The 21,521-nt window shown below is 39.2% G+C and overlaps 1 protein-coding gene across 1 annotated transcript in view; it reads left to right on the forward strand.

The window, feature by feature from the left end:
* Positions 1 to 21,521, forward strand: part of ABCA13 (ATP binding cassette subfamily A member 13) — a 420,155-nt gene that overhangs the window by 13,447 nt on the left and 385,187 nt on the right. The window contains 2 exon segments of the mRNA XM_004438384.2: positions 8,524 to 8,617; positions 12,308 to 12,431. Of these exon segments, the coding sequence (XP_004438441.2) occupies positions 8,524 to 8,617; positions 12,308 to 12,431 (218 nt within the window).

The raw sequence follows: 21,521 nt of genomic DNA on the forward strand, positions 1-21,521 counted from the left end.
TCTATCAATTGTTGCTTTATATATTTTGAGTATATTTATTATGTATACAAATGCATAGAATTATTATGTCTTCCTATTGTCACTTCTTTTGCTATGTAGTGGTCCTCTCTATATCTAACAATGTTCTTTGTCTTAAAGTCTCTTTTGTCTCATATTAACATAGCTAATTTTTAAATACTTACCTATTATATCTTTTTCATCTTCTTATTTTCAACCAGTCTGTGTCCTTATATTTTATCTATTCTTTTTTTTTTTTTTGTGAGGAAGATCAGCCCTGAGATAACATCCAATGCCAATCCTCCTCTTTTTTTTCTGAGGAAGATTGGCCCTGAGCTAACATGCCCATCTTCCTCTACTTTATATGGGACGCCACCACAGCATGGCTTGACAAGTGGTGCGTCTGTGCGTGCTCGGGATCCGTCCGAACCTGCGAATCCTGGGCTGCCAAAGCAAAGCACGTGCACTTAACCACTGCACCACTGGGCTGGCCCCTATTTTATCTATTCTAAATAGCATACCGTTTTTTCTTTTTTAAATCAAGCCTGAAAATCTTTGTCTTTCAAGTAGTGAGTTTAATCCAAGCATTTATTGATGTCTAAGCATATTACTTGAAAGTTTCTTTAGTGGAGGTCTCTAGTTGGATAACTTGGTTTCTGATTATCTGAGAATTTTCTTTTACTGTTATTCTTTTTTTTTTTTTTTTAAAGATTTTATTTATTTTATTTTTTCCCCCCAAAGCCCCATTGGATAGTTGTGTGTCGTAGCTGCACATCCTTCTAGTTGCTGCATGTGGGACTCGGCCTCAGGATGAACGGAGAAGTGGTGCCTCGATGCGCACCCGGGATCCGAACCCAGGCCACCAGCATCGCAGCGCGCGCGCTTAACCACCAAGCCACAGGGCCGGCCCATTACTGTTATTCTTGAGAGAGAATTTTCCTGGGTACATAATTCTAGATTGACAGTATTTCTTCAAGCAATCTAAAGATATTTAATTATCTTTTGGTTTCTCACTATTGATGAGTCCTTGGTAAGTCTAATGAGTCCTTTGAGGTAGTATGTCTTTATTTCTCAAATTGCGTTTGAGATCTCTTTGATTTAGTTGTGCTGAAGATTTTAATGTGGATTTATCTTTTCTGGTAAATGTTGTATTTCCTTTATCAGTGAATCTGTGTCTTTCCTATGTTCTGAAAAATTCTCAGGCCGTGGTTGTTTAAATATTGCCTCACCTGCTTTTTCTCCATTCTCCTTGAGGAGAACTCTTCCCTTTATAATTGAATCTTACACGTAAAGATTCAGCTCATGACTTCTTTCTTCTTTTTAGTTTATTTTTTTGGTCATTCCCCTTCTCCCAGCCCTTTGGAGATTTCTTTTACTTACTGTAAGACCAACAATGCAACAAAAACTATATTCTTTTAGCAGGAGTTCTCCTGTTCTTTCTAGTTAGCATCATACTGGAAGCAGAAATGATATTATTGGATTTTAAATTTTGTCCCATTTTCATTTTGGCTGGATTTCATTGCCAAGGGTTTTTTTCCCCCTCAGGGTTCCTGGTTAATAAATTATCTGTGCTCTTATATGATTGAGAATACATGTATTTTGGTTTTTATTAAGGGCCATTTTTGCTGAGTATGATATGTTTATCGCACTTTTTTTCTCTTAGAACTTTGTAAATATTGATGCGTTGGCATCTAACACTGAATATTTTGAGGATACATTTGAGGCCAGGCTGATTTTCTTTTTCCTCCTGTGTGGATACCTGCAGTATTCTTCCTACATCTTTGAGGTTCAATAGCCTTAGTTCAACTACAGCTTATTTTTTTCTGAAATATGGCATACTTTTTCAATCTTCAGATAAAGTCTTCTCTGTTTCAGGGAAATTCTCCTGTGTTATATCTTTGAGCATATTTTTGTTACATTTGTTGGATTCTCTACTTCAGGGATGTCAATTATCCTTAAGTTGCATAGTCTTTGTTTTTCAAATACATTAGCTTTGCTGTGTTGTTATTTTTGTCTTTAAAAATATTTTTAAATCATCACTGTTGTTATCTCAAGCTGTTTCTCTAATGTAGAAGTTCCAGTTTAACCAGAGTCTATTCTCTTTTTGTGGTTTCTGAATCATTTAGAATTCCACAGTGAATTTTTTTGTTATTTTTTTTCCCTTAGATCTACACCCTCTCTTTTCATTTATTTACCATCTTTTTTGGAGTTCTTGTTTTCTCAATGTTTGCTCTTATTAAATTGTTCTTCTTTCTGAAACAATTGTAAAGAAATTCCTTTGAGTTGTTTCTTTTATTTGAGTTGTTTCTTTTCCAGTCACGTTCTGTGACTTTCTTTTGCTTGCTTTTTTTGTTTGTTTCCCTCCAGAATGTTTACATAAGTGTTTTGCTCTTTCTTTTAATCTGACTCATATTTGGGCAGCTCAGTTCAGGTATTATATTTGTTCTTGACTCTCTTTTCAATAAATCTGAAACCAGTTTGATTTCTCCTTCAAACTCTACTGTGATCTCTGAGTGTATCCTGTATGTGCCAACTTTCTATAGCCAGAGGGATGGTTGGGATGATAGTGGAGATGAGGTGCAATCATTAATAGACCAGCTGGGCTCTGCGCTCTCCTTTGAAATCTTGTTAAATGTTTTATACCATAGTCGCTCCATCCAGTTGGGGAAATTCTCCAAATTTGGATTCTTCTCACTTTTTTCTTTTTGGTGAGGAAGATTAGCCTTGAACTAACACCTGTTGCCAATCTTCCTCTTTTTGCTTGAGGAAGAGTGGCCCTGAACTAACACCTGGGCCCATTTTCCTCTATTTTGTATGTGGGTCACTGCCACAGCATGGCTTGAGTGATGTAGGTATGTGCCCAGGATCTGAATCCGTGAACCCAGGCTGCTGAAGTGGAGTGTGCCAAAGTTAACCACTATGCCACCGGGGCCAGCCCCCTTCTCGCTTTTTTATGTGTAGTCCTGGAAGCTTCAGAGAAGCAGAGAACAGAGTCAGCCTCTTTGTTCGCTTTCCAGATTTCATTTGATCACTCCCCTCAGCAATTTTCCAAACTCGTTTTTCAGAAGAAGGAGATAAAGAGACTCCCTCAGAGTGCTTATCTCACAGATGTGGTATTGGGGAGAGTCGCCGGGATTATGAGGGTACGTCATTATGGCTCTGGAGATTCTGAGCTGAGCTAGGACCGAGCCATGGTGGGTTTGTTTTCTGCTCTGGACACTTGTTTCTTGACATTTTTGTAGCTTTTTGTGTTAGATAAAGACAAGTTGTCTCTCTCTCTCTTCTAACTTCTTTTCTTTTCTTTTTTCTCCTTGTTTTGTCTGGGAAAAGAAAACGTCTGTGAGGAGGTTTCAATATGTCCTTTTACCCAGGGGACCACATGTGTATATATGTTTATAGGTATGTATTGTTAAGTTCTCCCCAAATACCATTGAATCTCAGCTGTCCTGAGGAAACCGAGGAAAGAGCATCCACGAAAGTCATGGTGGGAGACACTGTGCAATGTGAAATTCAGGGGTGTAGGACTGGGCACTTTTGCCATCTTCTGGTGGGAGCTTCCCTCCTGGACCCTTTGCTGGAAGAGAAGGCATTGTGGCTGTCTGGAAGGGTGGGCTGCTGTTTTGTAAGCACTAATAGGTTTACCAGATGATTATTTTTCTCGAGAGCAGAGCCTCCAACAGCGTCTACTCCTGACTATCTTTGGACAGCACTAACATCAGTTTTCGCTTGGCCCCCTTCCCAGTGTTGAGAAGTCACTTCTGGTGGGCCTGGGGTATGGGAGACATAAGGAAGCACAAAAATTCAGAAAGAATTCCCATTTAACAGGGATAAGATTTAAAATGTTAAGTAAGATTCAAGGATAATAATGACACATGAGAAAAAAACATGATACAAAATGTGGTGAGAAAGAGAAGGCTGCTTTTGTATTCCTGCAGAGAAAGAGCCTCACAAGAGGAGGTGATTCACTCACTCACAATGGACAGGGACACAGCAGAACCGGGTGTTTCGATACTTATTTTTGAACTGAGTAATTTCAAATTGGAAACAATGGAAGATTTTCCTACTGCTGCTTTTCAGAGGAGTGAGTGATTGGCTTGTAAATAAAAAACTGAGATCCTTTTGGGTTTAATTGGGGTTCTATTTTTATTTCAAGATCTTCAGAGAAACGTCTCCATTATAAGACGCAGAGTTTTATTTTTTTAACGATATTATTTCCATTTGAAATTAGAGATTTGCCATTGGTTTTTATGACTGGACTGATACATATTTATAATTTTGCAGTTGTCACTGATGATTTTAATTTGGCCTTGACAACGTCCTTTAAATTATGGTGGTCTTTATGTGTAGGGAAAAAAAATCCAGATGCTATAAATAAAAAGATTGATAAATGGATTGCATAAGAGATTTTGACAATAAAAAGGCAAATAAAACTTTGGAGAAAATATTTGCAATACCTAAAGCCAAGAAAGGCTTAATTAAGGAATTCTTTAATTAAAAAATTAAAATTCTTGATTGAATTCTTTAATTAAAAAAAAAGACAGGAAATGATTTGTACACCAGAAAAAACAAAACAAAACATTTTAATAGAAAAATGGGTACAGGGAAGAATAGGGAGTTAATAGATTAGGAATTATTATATACTTAACTTATGAAAAATGCTTGATATTAATAATTAAAGAAATGCTATTATTATTTTTTTGCATATCAGTTTGACAAAACTGACAAAAATTTAAGTTTGTTAATCTTGGGTGCTATTGAGAGTGTGATTGGAATGAATAATGATTGGTCTAACTTTTATTGAGGGCATTTTGATTCTATCTATCCAAATTAAAAATCTAAATTAAAATCATATACACTTTGACTCAGTCATCTCATTTTGCAATGCTATCTCAGGTACACTTACAAACGTCAGCCAAACATGTGCAGAAAACTCATGATAGCACTGGCCCCAACAGAAAACCTTGACAAATTTCCATAATTAGGTGATTGGGTAAATAAGTTAAATTCTACAGTCTTTCTAAATTCTGTAGTCTTTAAAAATAATGAGGCAGATCTATAAGTGCAGATAGGAAAAACTGTTTCCAAAAACATTAAGTATGCTTATATATATATATATAATATATATATACTTAATATAATAATAATAATTATTATATTATTATAATTATCATTATATTATTATAATAAATAATATATATAATAAGCATACTTAATATATATATATATATACATTTTAAATGAATTAAGAAAACTGTTAAGATAATTTATCCTTTGGGAGAGTGTATTCGTTCTGTACTTTTTGAATTTCCAGAGCATATGCATATTTATTTTTTTATAATATCAAAAGTTGTTACAGGGGCTGGCCCCCTTGTGTAGTGTGGTTAAGTGCACGCGCTCCGCTGCTGGCGGCCCAGGTTCGGATCCCAGGCGCGCACTGATGTACCATTTGTCAAGCCATGCTGTGGTGGCGTCCCATATAAAGTAGAGGAAGATGGACATGGATGTTAGCCCAGGGCCAGTCTTCCTCAGCAAAAAGAGGAGGATTGGCTTGGATATTAGCTCAGGGCTGATCTTCTTCACACACACAAAAAGAACTTGTTACAAGTTGTGGGTCTATAAACAATCTTCTGTTTTCTTTATACCTCTTTGTCTTAAAAAATGGCTTCCAGATGTTATTAAAAATTAGAAAAACCAAAAAATTAAGTATATATTTATTCTTCTTAATGGTATCAAGTCATGATTTAATTTGAGGTATATTTTCTATTTTGCACATTTATATTCAGCCAGGATTAATTATGGAATCTCCCCCTACCACATCCCTACCCCCATACTTCCAGAAATGATTAATTTGTTACAAAGAATGAACAAAATGACTTAAATGAATTGTGGTCTTCTGGGAGTTCCTGATCTTTCTTTCTGGTTTAATTATGATCCCTTGAGCCAGGGGTGAGCTCTGCTAACTTGTTTTCTGTTATCAGGATGTATGATATTGGGTTTCAGCACTTAGTCAGACAGCTGTTCATAATGATACACTTTCTGGCATGAGGAATACTTCCTCATGGACTAGTTCAAAGAGTGTGGATTCTTTTCTTTAATTACACGAGGAATCGAAACATTCTTTTTCACCTGTGTTTTGTTTTTAGGCATTCAGGACACATACATACACTCACCTGGTCACATTTAGCATGTCTGGTAGTTTCCCCTGTAAGCATCTTCCCTGTAAACATCTTTGCTGTAAGCACTTTTAACACAAACATTTTTGCCACATAATTGGACGTAAGGCAATTTTGCCATAAAAGATAAAATAACTGGTTGATCAATAGGACAGTGTAAAAATAAGAGAGTGTAAAGATACAGATAAAGGTACAAATAAGAGAGTGTCAGGGCTGGCCCGGTGGTGCAAGCAGTTAAGTGTGCACGCTCCGCTGCGGCAGCCTGGGGTTCGCTGGTTCGTATCCTGGGCGCGCACCAACGCACCGCTTGTCAAGCCATGCTGTGGCGGCATCCCATATAAAGTGGAGGAAGATGGGCATGGATGTTAGCCCAGGGCTAGTCTTCCTCAGCAAAAAAAAAAAAAGAGGAGGATTGGCAGATGTTAGCTCAGGGCCGATCTTCCTCACACAAAAAAAAGAGAGTGTCAAGCCAGATTACATACTATGCTAGAGAGTGGTACCATATCAGTTTGCAAATCCTTTGGTGAGCACAGTCTTTTCTCCCACATTTTCCTTCCAATGCAATACAAAGCTCAGTTACAAATATGCATCCCAGTATTTGCAAACGGATACCTCTCTTAATGAAGGAAGAAATTCTAGCAAAAAAGAAAATGCGAGGTAGATGCTGAAAGAGGAGACGAGTTAACAAGCGAAAAAATGTGTAATACTGTAAACGAAAGACTTCAAAGCCAAGTGCTTAGGCACAATCCAAAAAATAAAATCAGTTATTTGGGCGATATTGCCACGAATCCACACTTTTACATTTTAAATGTATTCAAAAATTTTGCATTTTCATTTTTTGCAATAAAGTCTTTTAATTTTGTTATTAATTTTTTATGTTTCACTATGTCTTTTCTAATGTCCCTCTTTTGTTTTCTGGGATTTTATCTTTTATGGCAAAATTGCCTTACTGCCAATTAGTTATGTGGCGAAAATGCTTGTGGCAAAGGTGCTGACGGCGAAACCACCTAGAACACACGTTCAGGTCTGTTTGCTGGACCCATGGGAGGATCGGGACAGGCGGGTGGTGGCTGTGGCAGTTCAAAGAGTGAAGGAGCTCAAGTGATAGAAGTTCCTTTCAGTTCAAAGTGTTATGACTTGGAGTCTGAGACAGTAAGACACCCTCTTTCGTGTTGACTGAGTGTCCTCAACTTCTCCACCTGCAGATTTTTAAGTTTCCTTGTGCCTTATTGAAGGCCTGCCTACTTTGTGTCTGGCTATAAACTTTTGTATTTGTAAAATGGCATGAGCAGAAGTCAATAGAATAACATTATCCACCGTAAAAACACATGAAGAATAATGACAATAAAAATAATCTTACAGGGCCCAGCCCCGTGGTGCAGTGGTTAAGTTTGGTGAACTCTGCTTTGGGGGCCCAGGTTCGCAGGTTTGGATCCTGGGCGCAGACCCGCACCACTTGTTGGCAGTGCTGTGGCAGCAACCCACATACAAAATAGAGGAAGATTGGCACAGATGTTGGCTCAGGGCGAATCTTCCTCAACAACAGTAAAAATCTTATAATAAATGAGAATTTTCTATTAATTAATTTTTCATTGGGCTATACCTTGGGTCTTTCTTTCCCAAATTATTAAATTCCATGTATCAATGGCAGCTCCTTTTCTTTTGACTCTGAAAATTCAGGGTTATGCAAATTATTGCAGTCCTTATGAGGAGCTCTTTTGTAGTCTGTGTCAAGAGATTTGACTCCAGTAATCTGAGTTTTAGGAGTTTGTTCCAATCGCAAGAAAGTAATTCAATGGAAAAATTATCTAGACACAAAAAGTCTTTACTGGTAGAAGAATGTGAATTATGGTATATCCATGTGGTCAGAATGTTATGCAACCAGTAAAATGATAGTCATGAACCTCTTGTGGCAACACTAGAAACATTCAGCGAATGAAGGTAAATGTGTGCCATGACCCACTCTAGGAAAATATCTATTTGGAAGGAAAAGTCAGGAATGTTAAAAGTTGGAGTGTAAGAAATATGGATGAAGTTATTTATTTAATTTCTTTCATGCCCTAAAGTCTGCAATAAATTAAAATGTGGAGAAAAAGGAAAGCAGCGGAAGCCAGGTCTGGTGGGAAAAGTACAAGGAGCTGACACAGTTGTGAATCTGCATACGGTAACAAGTGAACTGGGGCCTTCTCCATGGGTCCCTGCCTCAAGTGATTGTTCTCAGAGACATGTAGTAGGATGACAATGATCTCCTTTGAAAGAGGCCTGGTCTGGCCTGTATACCATTCTTCAAGAGACAGAGATATCTGTAATGCAATTTATTCAAGCAACATTTCTTTTTTGACAATTTCTCCAGGTCCTTTCCCTCGCTGAATTCTTCTGGCCGTGTATCCTGTTCATGATTCTGACAGTACTTCGTTTTCAAGAACCTCCCAGACATAGAGACAATTGTAAGTTGCACTTTTATCACACTTTTTGAATTATAAACCTCTGAAGGAAAAATGCAGCACTCTTTCCTCTGTTCCTTGTAAACTCTGAATTCTGAGTGGAGTGAATGGATAGGGGTCTATTGTAATATCACAATAGCTATATTTCTGGAGTGTGCGCCAGTGAGCATCAATTTAGTTTCTTTTTTTCTCTTAAGAATGATATTCACACATGTTTGCTTAATCTAGCAGATAGATTTATCCTTCTAAAGAAACTGTCTCAATTTGGGCATAGGTATACAAGCCATTATAAATATAGAAAGAGTAGAAAAAGAGATAAAAGGTGGGAGATGCATTTCACAGTTTACCAACATGATGCTGACGGTGGTGATGGTGGTGGTGGTGGTGGTGGTGATAGTGATGGTGAAGATGATGATGATGGTGATGGTGATGATGATGGAGATGATGGCAATGATGAAGATGATCATGGTGGTGGTGATGCACCGATAAACCATTTTTGATAACTTCCTTCTGCTCCAGGAGCTTTATCAGAAAGAGTACTTTGTTTATCTGGTTTGAAACCTCAACAGTATCACTCTGAGAAACGATGGTCTGGTTTCTTTCTATCAGACTTATACCACTTGAAATATGGATATGTGATTAACTCTGAAAATGTTACATGAATAAAGGATTATAAAGGGATGGTATTTATCTAAAATAGTATGTCACTATCCAAAATAGTGAAGTAATTTATTCATTCACTCAGCAAATATGTATTGAGTGCCTTCTGTGTCCCAGGCCTTGCTGAGGATACAGTGGTGGACAAGGTATTTTCCCTGCCCTTACAGAACTCACTGTAGGGCCAGACTATTACAATACAGTCGGAAAAGGGTCATGATGGGATTCTGTACAGGGGCCATGTAAGCACACAGGATAGATGACCAATCCATTCTAGAAAAAAGCTTCTGAGGAATTGGCAACATGAAACTTTGTCAGAATAAAGGAGTACAGGGGAGGAATGGTCTAGGTGGGGCCGACAGCATGGGGAAAAGTGGAACTAAAAGGAGTTCATTATAACTAAGACGCAAAGGCGTGACTGGAGGAGTAAGCAGGTCAGATCAATAAAGGACCCTGTACCATGTTGGCGATGGTGACCTCCTAAAGAGCACTGAGGAGCCACTGAAAGGTTTCAGGCAAGGTCATAATCAGATGAGTGTGTACATGCCGGTAGAGGTTGAATTTGAGATGGGGGATCAACACTGGAGAACACAAGGAAGAAGTCATGGTGCTCTTGAGTGACCAGGCAAGAGACGGTTATGGCCTGAAGCAGGAGGAGGAGGATGGGTTCCAAAGATTGGAAGAAGGTAGGCCTGACAGGAAGCACCACTGGCTGGATGTCACGAGGATAGGAGGGCCTCCAACTAGGACAGCTGGGTGGAGAGTGCACCCTCGCTGAACTGAAGAGGCTCAGGAGTGCGGGATTTAGGGGCGCTGCGTTCAGTGTGGCCGTGCTGAATGTGAGGGGCCCGTCCATGAGACTGCCTGAGTGAGCTGCCCGCTCAGTCAGATTTATGAGTCTTGAGCTCACTCGAGTTTGGAAGTAGATGAGGTCACATAGAAGGAGAAGCACCCAGGACAAAGACCTCAAGAAGAGTACATTTGAGCGACAGCAAGAAGGGTCAATAAGGAGCAGCCAGGCGCTTCTGGGGGAAGGTCGTGAAGAGAATACAGAGTCTGTCTGGGCAGCATTTTGAGAAGGAGGCACGGCAAAGAGTGACAGATGTTGTTGCCACGTGGGTAGGAGAAGAGCTGACACGTTCCCATTAGATTTAGTGTGGTGGTGCCATTGCTTAGGGTGGTTCAGTGAGGGAGCTAGGACATGGAGAGGCCAGACTGCATTGACATGAAGAGTGAAGTGGAGGGGACATGGTAGAATAACTGCCTTACTCCACAGGAGAAACAAGACAGGCACACTGCCAGAGGGTGAAATAGCGGGTGGGAGCTTTCACGTCGCAAGTGGACCGAGGGAAAGGCCCAGGTCAACAGTGGCTAACAAAAAATTGTGAATAGTTTAGTTGTAAATAATAGACCGTGAAGTCTAAGTGCAATGTGGTCCTAGTGCAGTACCATATGGGAAAAGCAGCTTATAATGTTCCTTATCCTAAAAGTTTACACTCATTCCTGAAGCATTTATCCAGTTCTCATTTGTGTCAGAAGTACAATCCGACAAACAAGCAGCTTAGGGAAATCCTAGAAGTGTTTTTCAGAGGTTGAGCCAGATGAGCATTCTTAGGGAAGAGAACGCTTTGTCAGAGTCTCAAAGGGGTCTAGGAGCCAAAATCATTTAAGGACCGCACTTTGAAGCTCCGTCTTGCCGCCTACCAGCTGTGTGGGCCCAGGCAAGGGGCTTAACCTTTGTGAGTCTCTTTTCTGTAAAGGGAGCTAATTTTACCTGCCTCCAGGGCTGCAGCAAGGACTCTGTGAGAAAGCCAGTCACGAGCATGCGCCCAGCATAGGAGGGCCTGGCACAGAGCAGATGACCAACAAATGTCTGTTCCCCTCCTTCACTCTCCCCCTGTCCTGGGGTGGCCTGATGTTACCACGCCTGGTCTTTAGTCTTGGAGACAAAGTGTGTCCAGGACTTGAATTCTCAATATCTGACCCACTGAACACCCCACTATAGTGACCACCATTCTTGATATGTTCCTGAGGGAGATGGGACACAGAAACCCAGGAAATGCACTAGGGAAATGCACCTATGATTACTAGCTGGGATATGACCCCAAATCCTTCTATGGTCTCCTACCCTAGTGCACTGGGCCATGTGTTAACTAAGAACTTCATTTGACCCTTTAGCTTAAAAGCCTATTCATTTATCTTTTATTCATTTACCCATTCCTCCATTTGATCATTCGTCCATTCATCAAACATTTAGTGACTATCTCTCTATGCAGAGCATTGTGCTGAACACTGGATGTAGTGGATCTCCAAGTCTAGACCAAACTAGACTCGAGGGGAAAGTCTTTCACCAAGGTTTTATAAGCTACAACACGCTAGAGTAGTAACTTCCAAGTTGCCTGCAGTCATCAGCATCCCAACTATTCCTGTCCATCTGGCAGCGTGAAGACAGATAGGGAGGGGGCATGTGTGAACAGCACTTTATGGAGGGAGGTGGCTTATTGTAGCAGCACTTGCCCTGAAAAATCTTGGATCTTATCCAGTTTCCCTAAACTTCTTTGCATTATGTGATCTTTAGCAACTACACTTAAACAGTTAAGAATCCAATGTGTGGACTTGACATTTTTGCCAAAACCAAAAACTCCTAAATTTTTATATGAGATGGGAAGAAGTATCCATTCTTATTCATCCTTCCCATGGCTCATTTACAGAGGGCTGTGTCTGGAGGCATGGCGGTGTAACAGAGGTATCGCCACTGCCCAAGCAGGGAGGAGAGTGAATCATGTGGCCGTGGCTACACAGAGCCGTTCTGCCTTGAAGCATGAGTGCAGACCCTGGGGGAAAGGTGTTAGATGTAAAAGGTTTCTTTCTTTCCTTTTTTTTTTTTTTCTTTTTGGTTTGAGTGCTCAGATCTCCTTTAAATTAATAAGAAGGTTAATAATAAGATGATATTACATATTACTATGCTAACTCACTAGGTATGCCATTTCTGGTACCAGTTGTATGGACTCATTTCTTCCTTGCATCTACATCCAGGTTATTTGCAACCCCGGGATCTGCCCAGCCGGGGCGTTTTCCCCTTTGTCCAAAGCCTTCTTTGCAACACCGGGTCGAGGTGCAGGAACATAAGCTATGCAGGGTCAACGGAGCACCATTTTCGGTAAGAGAAACAAAAACATCCTTTTCAGAATTCATGGGAAGCTGGTCAATAGAACAGGCGTGATGCTTTTAGGATAGCCTCAATAATTTGGGACAGGTCAGAGATCATGAGAAGCGCAGAATTTAAAGTTACCAAAAAATGGTGGGCCGGCCCCGTGGCTTAGCGGTTAAGTGCGCGCGCTCCGCTGCTGGTGGCCCGGGTTCGGATCCCGGGCGCGCACCAACACACTGCTTCTCCGGCCATGCTGAGGTCGCGTCCCACGTACAGCAACTAGAAGGATGTGCAGCTATGACATACAACTATCTACTGGGGCTTTGGGGGGGAAATAAATAAATAAATAAATAAAATCTTTAAAGTTACCAAAAAATGGGCCGGCCTGTGGCTTAGCGGTTAAGTGCGTGGCCTCCGCTACTGGTCTCCCGGGTTCGGATCCCTGGCGCGTCCCGACGCACCGCTTCTCCGGCCATGCTGAGGCTGCATCCCACATACAGCAACTAGAAGGATGTGCAACTATGACATACAACTATCTACTGGGGCTTTGGGGAAAAAAAAAAGAAGCAGGATTGGCAATAGATGTTAGCTCAGAGCCGGTCTTCCTCAGCAAAAAGAGGAGGATTAGCACGGATGTTAGCTCAGGGCTGATCTTCCTCACAATAAATAAATAAATAAATAAATAAATAAAGTTACCAAAAAATCATTCAGACACACGTGATCATGTCTCCAAGTAGCAGCTAGTTTCTGGTAGGAGGTCTTTCCACTGCTGTTGTAAGAATCACAAAGTGATTACTGATTAGCAAATGCCATTTGCATGTAATCGTTTGTTTTCTGTATGTTAAAACTCTGACTTCAAAATTACTTGCTTAGTCAACTATTCGTTTTGGTGCCAAATGCCACCAAAACAAGTGTTTGTTTGAGCCACCCGTTGGGGTTGTCCTACTACGCTATTTTTGGCCAGCATCCTGTTCAAAGCTGAGATCAAATGAAAACAGTGGTCATTCACCTCTTTCTTCTCCTAACTCTGACTCTCTTGATACGAATCCATGCCTGTGGCGTCAATTAGCATTGAAGACCAAAAAGAGGAAAAGCAGGAGGTATTTCATTTGAGAAGAGTCATAATAAAGGAGATTAATTTAGAGGATCCTGAATGTTCTGGAAGCTTCTCTCAGTGGATTTAGGAATAAACAGGAGTGACTGATTTATGGTGATAGATTGAATTTATCAGGTATGAATGATCTGGGATTTGTTTCATCTATACTTCCTGGCATTGAACAATCTAAGACATTTAAATGTAAAGCGTATTAAAATATACGATCTTTAGGTTTTAACTTGAAGTTACAATAAAAAAATGAAAAGTTTCCAGATAATTTTGGACACATCTGGTATGATATTTATAAATAATGCTTACATTTTTTTTGAGATAGGTAATATAAAAGTGTAATATAAAGAAAATTACTTGGAAATAGTCTAAAATCATAACCTTAAAATATTTGATGATCTTTCTATGTGTGTGGAAAAAGAAAGTATATAAAACTCTGTCTTTCTGGGAAGATTAGAAGATTGGAAGATTAAGGCTTCCCAGCATTTCCATTTCAGGTCTTTCTTGTATTTCTTCCTTACTCAGAATGGGAAATTTAAATGATGTAGAAGCAGAAAAAGTTGGGCTCTGCACCAAACAATACTGGCCCTGTTCCTTTTTAGTTCTGTGAATCTGTGCAAAGTACTTGCCCTTTTTGAATCTTAGTTTCTCACTTACCTCCTTCAAGTGTCATGGGTGGTAAAGACAAAATATGTAAAGCATCTAGCATAATACGTGGCACAGAAGCACTCCACTGAGGGGTGTTAATGCTAACAAATTCTTACATTCTAATGTAACAATAATGAAATATTTTTCCACATCAGGAAATAAGTCTGTCCTTTTTCTCCATCCTCCTCCACTTCAACACCCTCACTTCAACCTCTGAGGCTCTGGGATTATAACACCCCTGGGGAGAGAGCTCCACACCATACCTGAGAAGATAGTCTGTGTCGTGACATCAACATCAGGAAGCCTTTGACTCTGTTAATCAGGAATTAAATGCCTCCCGCGTCTAGCAGTGCCTCAGGCCGAGGAATGAGAAATCCAAAATGAAACAGAGAAAGAAAATGTCAGGAAGGAGGAAGGAAGGGAGAGTGAGAAAGAGGGACCAGGGAGAGCAAAGAGGCACAAGGTGAAGCTCCCTCTGGCTTCAGACTTGGCCGCTCCACTGAGTATTTCTTGTTTGTTTTGCTATTGGTTCCGATATGAATTCAGTTGACCCTCAAGGCCATAAATAAATATTCACTTCTGATTACTTTGCTGTAACTGTCTCAGTTTACAAATACCTGAAAGAGAAAGTTTCATTTCAAGTCTATTTAGACATTGTCCTGGTTAATTTAGTTTGTAAATTTCCAAGACCTTTATAATTCCCTGGGAAAAATTCACTTTGGGCAGAAATCCCAAATTTCATCTGATCTAGGTTATGATTATAAAAATCGACTTCCTTATTCCTGGCTCTGTTACAGGGCTTCCCCTTAGCTCTAACAAGAAGACTTCAGAGCAAAAACATGAATCATTACTGACAGCAGATTAAGTGGATATTCTCACACAGTGAGAAGGAATCATTCCTATTTTGTTTGAGGTAAAGCTAACAACAACTCCCAAAATGTTCTCTTTATAATTATTCCCCATTATTTCCTACTATTCTCACTTCACTATCATCAATGTTTTTATTTTTTTTTTCATTCTGTGGGGGATAAGAATTGGCCACCCCAAAATGTGTCTCAACTTTGGCTTGATTATTATTATTATTATTTTTTGTGAGGAAGATCAGCCCTGAGCTAACATCTGTTGCCAATCCTCCTCTTTTTGCTGAGGAAGATTGGCCCTGGGCTAACATCTGTGCCCACCTTTCTCTACTTTATATGGGATGCTGCCACAGCATGGCTTGACAAGTGGTGCGTCGGTGCGCACCCGGGATCAGAACCTGCGCACCCCATGCCGCCCAAGTGGAGCACGTGCACTTAACCGCTTGCGCCACCGGGCCAGCCCTTTGGCTTGATTATTTTTAAGAACAAAAGACTTTAAAAGAAACTTTGACCTTCCCCCTAACTGCCTAAAAGAATTTAAAATAGAAGGGCCTGTTCCAGGAAGGAGCTAATACCATAAGATAACTGTAATGTAATGTAAAATGTGTCTCAGGTCACATTGTCTATAGTTGGCCCATTTGCATTTCCATCTCCGTGTAAATTGCCTTCTTCCCCCTTGAAGTCTCAAACCACTACCTCAACACCCTCCTTTGTCTTTAGCTGAAAATGGTATTTAAGGTGGCGGCTTTGACCGTTCTGAGAGTTACTCAGCTTTCCTCGGTTTTTCCCATGTATACATGTTATAAAGCTTTGTTTGATTTTCTCCTGTTATTCTGTCTCATGTCAGTTTAATTCTTAGACCAGCCAGAAGGACCTAGAGGGTAGAGGAATTGTCTTCCTCCCCTACAGTTTTCAAATATGCTCAGATCCCTTGTCTTACTGTCTCCACCTCCTTCTCACTGACTGCCTGCTTCTCAGTCTTATTTGCTCAGTGCCTGCTGCTGTCTCACCTCTCAGACTCTTGGCTTGCTTTTCACTCTTTAGACACTCTTTAGAGTCTCTTCCAAACTTTATAGTCTCTGTTTTATCATTTTCTCTATTCCAGGATCCAGCTCCTTTCCAAGTAGCTGAATCCTCTTCCTCCATCCAAAGCAGCTAAGAATTTGATCCTTGTTTCTTAAGAGACTATTCTGACACGGGGGAGTACGGACACTAGAGGCAGAATTAAGAAGGATCTTTTCTGTGTTCATTGTGCCATTCCTACCCCTTGGGACCCTTCTATGATTGTCAGTACCCCCCTCGCCTTCCTCAGCATCTTCAACCTTTCTCTTATTAATGTCTCCACCCTCCAGCCTTCCCACAGACAGACTGCTTCCCTGGTGGTCACAGGTCCCTCTTCCTGATGAAACTCCACGGCCTCGGAGCAGCTTTTCCCTGGCCTCTCCATGGAATGTGGTGTTAGAAGGCATTCCTTCTCGACATCCTCTCTTGCCTGGACTTGTTCCGCCAGACCGGGGGTTCCTGTGGTTTATTCTGTTTCGGTTTCTTCTCTGCCTCCTCCAACCCCTCCCGGCCTTGGAAAAGAAGGCGGCACAGTTAGGGTGTTCAGAGATGGTGTGCCCTCAGTACCACCTTCTTGGTGACATTGGAGCTTTAGGAAAATAGAAGTATTTCCTTACACACCCAGTTGGAAGGTCTGGCCTGCTGCACTGATTGACCCTTGGCCCTGACTCTAGCTTAGTCACTGGGTTTTGCCCCCCTCCCTTTTTCTGCGTAGCTTTCTCTCTAAGAAGCCACTGAGGAAAGACAATTTTGCATGGTCCTGGGGTTTATTTCTAGGCCCCTGTTAGTAGTTTAGTGAAGAGCTGGCTCACGGGTATGAGTGATGCACAACAAGAAGATACCAGCCACTGAGCCCAGAGGCTCCCCCTCTCTGACTTGGCCACTTCCCAGAGGAGGAAGTGCTCCCTATCACGGTCACCAAATGTTCCTGTCTACCCGCATGCAGTGTACAGCATTATAGGGCTGGTCCCCCTGGAGTACTCTAGTGCCCAGCCTGAGCTGCCTCATGGTGGAATATAAGAACTTGGGGAGTCACGTGTGTTCTGCTATTTTTTATTTGTATATTTCTCCCCCAGTAAAATTTGTTTTATATTTACACTGTGTTTATTATTTTAGTTTTGTTTAAGAAAGTCTTCCCTATTTTAGGTCACAAAGATAATGTCCTACATTATCTTCTAAAAGTATTATAGTTTTTCCTTTCACAATGTAGAGGAGGAAGGCATATTCCTCTACCCTCTAGGTTCTTCTGGCTGATCTAAGAATTAAATTGACATGAGACAGAATAATCGGAGGAAAACAAACAAATTTAATAACATGTATACTTGGAAGAAACCCAGGAAAACTGAGTAACTCACCAAAGTGACTGAAGCCACCATCTTAAATACTGTATTCAGGTAAAGAGAAAAGAGGATGTTGGGGGTAGTTGTTTGGGACTTCAAAGGGGAGGAAGGCAATTCACATGGAGATGGAAAAGCCAATGTTTGCCATACCTTACAAAGACAATGGGACATGAAGAGGACTTTGATCAAATGGGTCTTGCTAGGTTCCTCCCTGTCTACCACACCTAGTTCATATTATACTATAGTTATCTACGGTGATAGCTCCTTCCTGGAACAGGCCTTCCATCGTAAATTTTTTTAGGTAGAAAGAAGGTCAAAGTTTCTTCCTGAGTCTTTTGTTCTTAAAAATAATCAAGCTAAAGAGACACATTTTTGGGGTGGCAAGTTCAGATCCCCCACAACATATAAGTCTTGAATTCATCTGGGCTTTATGTCTATGTCTAATGATGGTCCCATTACAGGCTTCCATTTGAATAAGCAGTTGTTTTAGTTTCACTCATTAAGCAGTTCATCCATTTTCCACTGATCTGCAGTCCCACTCTGACATAACGTAAGCTCTCACATGTGCCATGTCTGTTTCTGACTTCAGGGGTCCATCAAGCCATCCCTGACCTTTATCTCAGTATCTTTCTTACTGTAGCTTCCTAATGTCTTGATGTGTGATAGAGCAAATATGCCTACTTTGCTTTTGTCTTTTAGGGAAGTCTTTGTTCTTCCATATAAATTTTACAAACTTGTCAACGTCAATGAAAAAACTCTAATGGGATTTTAATTGGAGTTGCATCAAATCCCATGACCATGATACATCATGTAATTTTTAGGTCTTCCTTAGTGTCTTTCAGCATAACTTTATGATATTTTTCTGTAGAGGTCATGCATATCTCTTGTTAACTTTTTTCTAGTCACTTTATGTTTTTTGTTGCTACTGTAAACAGTATCTTTTTAAAAGTTATGCTATGTCACTTATTATTCCTCAAGTTATGGAAATACAATTAATCTTCAAAAATCAACTTTATTGATCTATACAATAATATTCAAAGTACATTTCAGTGAATTTTGACGTGTTTATGCACCTTGATAACCACCACAACGATCAAGATATAGAACATTTCCATTATCTCTCCAAATTCCTTGTGCTCCATCCCAGTCCAACCTACCCCACTCCCACCCCACTTCTAGACCCAGGCAACACTGCTTTCTGTCCTGTAGATTAGATTTATGTTTGTCTTTTACAGAATTTCATATACAAGATCTGTCTTTAGTGTCTGGCTTCTTTCACTCAGTAGAATGTTTTGAGATTTATCCATGTTTTGTATGTATCAGTAATTCCTTACTTTTTTAATTGCAAAGTGGTATTCTATTGTGTAGATATGCCTCAATTTGTTTATCCCTTCACCACTCATTGCTGGTCATTTGGGTTATTTCCAGTTTTGGCTATTTATAAATAAAGCTGCTATGAACATTAAAAAATAAGTCTGTGTGTAGACAGACATATTCATATTTCATGGGTAAATACCCAGGAGTGGAATTGTTTAGTGTATGTTTAGCTGTATAATAATATTTCCAGACTGTTTTCCAAAGTGGTTCTACAATTTTGCAATCTTCTCATCAAAGTATGAGAGTTCTGTTTGCTCTGCATCCTTGCCAACACTTGGTATTGTGCTTGCCTCAGCCATTCTAATGGTTGTGTCATGTTATCTGATTGTAGTTTTCATCTGCATTTTCTTAATCATGAATGATGATGAGCATCGTTTCACGTGTTTATTGGCCGTTTGAATTTTTTGTGTGTGAAGTGATTGTTCAAATCTTTTTATAATTAATTTTTAAATATTTAACTTTTGGTTTTATTGAATTCTTAGGGTTCTTTACATATTCTGGTTACAAGTCTTTTATCAGAAATATGTATTGTGAATATTTTCTTCCAGTTTGTGACCTTTCTTTTGAGGAGCAGAGGTTTTTCCAGTTTCCAAATACAATTTATCAAATTTTTTATTTTGGTTTGTGCTTTTAGAATTTTGCTCTAACAAAGAAATATTTGCCTAACTGAGGATCATTAAGATTTCCTCCTACAGTTTCTTTTAGAACTTTTATAGTTTTAGCTTTTGTTCAGAGGTACAATCCATTTTGAGTTAATTTTTGTATATGATGTGAGGTAAGTGTTGAGGTTTATCTTCTTACATATGAATATCCAGTTATTCTAGTACCATTTGTTGAAAAGATTATCCTAGGCCCATTAAACTCTGTTGGCATCTTTATTGAAAACCTGATAATAATAAAGAAACTTTATTGATCTGATAATAATATGAAGGTCTGTTTTTGGATTCTCCTATTTCATTGATCTTTATGACTATCTGTAGGCCAATATTCTCAATAACTATAGCTTTAGAGAAAGTCTTGACAGCAGGTACTATAAGTTCTTCAATTTTGTTCTTTTTTCCAAAATTATTTTAGCTCTTTTAGGTCCTTTGGATTGCCTTATAAAATTTAAAATTAGCTTGTTTATTTCTACAAAAAAGCCTGTTGGGATTTTGATTGGGGTTACGTTTTTAAAAACCTTATAGGGATTTAATTCACATATCATAAAATTGACCCATTTAAAGCATGCAATTCAATAGTTTTTAGTATATTAACAGAGTTATGCAACCATCATCACAATCAATTTTAGAAAATTTTCATCATCTCTTAAAGAAAACCTGTATTCATTAGCATTCACTCTCCATTTTTTCCTGATCTCCCCTATTTCTAGCCTAGGCATCCACTAACCTACTTTCTGTCTCTATAGCTTTGACTGTTCTGGGCATTTCATAGAAATGAAATTACACAACTTGTGAGTTTTTTTATAACTGTCTTCTTTCACTTCGCATAATGTCTTGAAGGTTCATTCATGTTATAGCATGTGTCAGTACTTCATTCTTTTGAACAAATTAATCAATTGATTATGAATACGCATACACAGTTTTTTGTATGGATATGTGATTTCATTTCTCTAGAGTATATGCTAGGTCATACAGTAACTCAATGCTTAATATTTTAAGGAACTGTCAGGCTGTTTTCCAAAGTGGCTCCACCATTTTACCCTCTCACCAGCAGTGTATGAGGGTTCAATTTCTCCACATTCTCACCAATACTTACATTTCTGTCTTTTAGGTTATAGCCATCCAGGTGGATGTGGAGTGGTATTTCATTGTGGTTTTGATTTACATTTTCCTAATGGTTAACGATGTTGACAATCTTTTCATGTGTTTCTTGGCCATTTATATATCTTCTTTGGAGAAATGTTTATTCAAATCCTTTTTGCCCATTTTTAATTGGATTATCTGTCTTTTTATTATTGAGTTATAAGAGTCCTTTATGTATTCTGGATACAAGTCCTTATCAGATACACGATTTGCACATATTTTTTCTCCATTTTGTTAGTGGTCTTTCCACTTTCTTAATTGTACTCTTTGAAGCAAAAAGTTTTTAATTTTGATGAAATCCTACTTACCTATTTTTTCTTTCGTTGCTTGTGGTTTTGGTGTCATATCTAAAAAGCTTTACCTGACATATGATGGTGAAGATTTACTCCTATGTTTTCTTCTAAGAGCTTTATAGTTTTAGCTCCTACATTTTGGTCTATGATCCATTTTGTGTTGACTTTTCGTATGGTGTGAGGAAGGGGTCCAACTTCATTCTTTTGCCTGTCCAGTTTTCCCAGGGTATTACATTTAATCTATAGATTAGTCGTGAAAGAATTGATACCTTGACAACATGAGTCTTCTAATCCATGAGCATGATATCTCTATTTGTTTAAGTTTTCTTGAATTTCTCTTTGTAGTTTTCAGTTTGATACACATTTTGTTAAATGTATTCCTAAGTATTCATGTTTTTTGATATTGTTTTTAAATTAAAAATTTTAAAATATCAGTTCTAGTGGCTTTCTAATATATCCCTTAGGACTTTTTACTTACATGATCATGTCATCTGGAAATACAGTTTTACTTCATTGTTTCTTACCTGGATGCTTTCATTTCTTTTGTTTACAGTTTAATGTGTCTTTTCTTTACTTTATGTTCAACCATAGATCATTGATTTTTAGACCTTT

This window comes from Ceratotherium simum, chromosome 1, assembly GCF_057802395.1.
Source record: "Ceratotherium simum simum isolate JZ-2026a chromosome 1, ASM5780239v1, whole genome shotgun sequence".
Taxonomy (NCBI): Eukaryota; Metazoa; Chordata; class Mammalia; order Perissodactyla; family Rhinocerotidae; genus Ceratotherium; species Ceratotherium simum.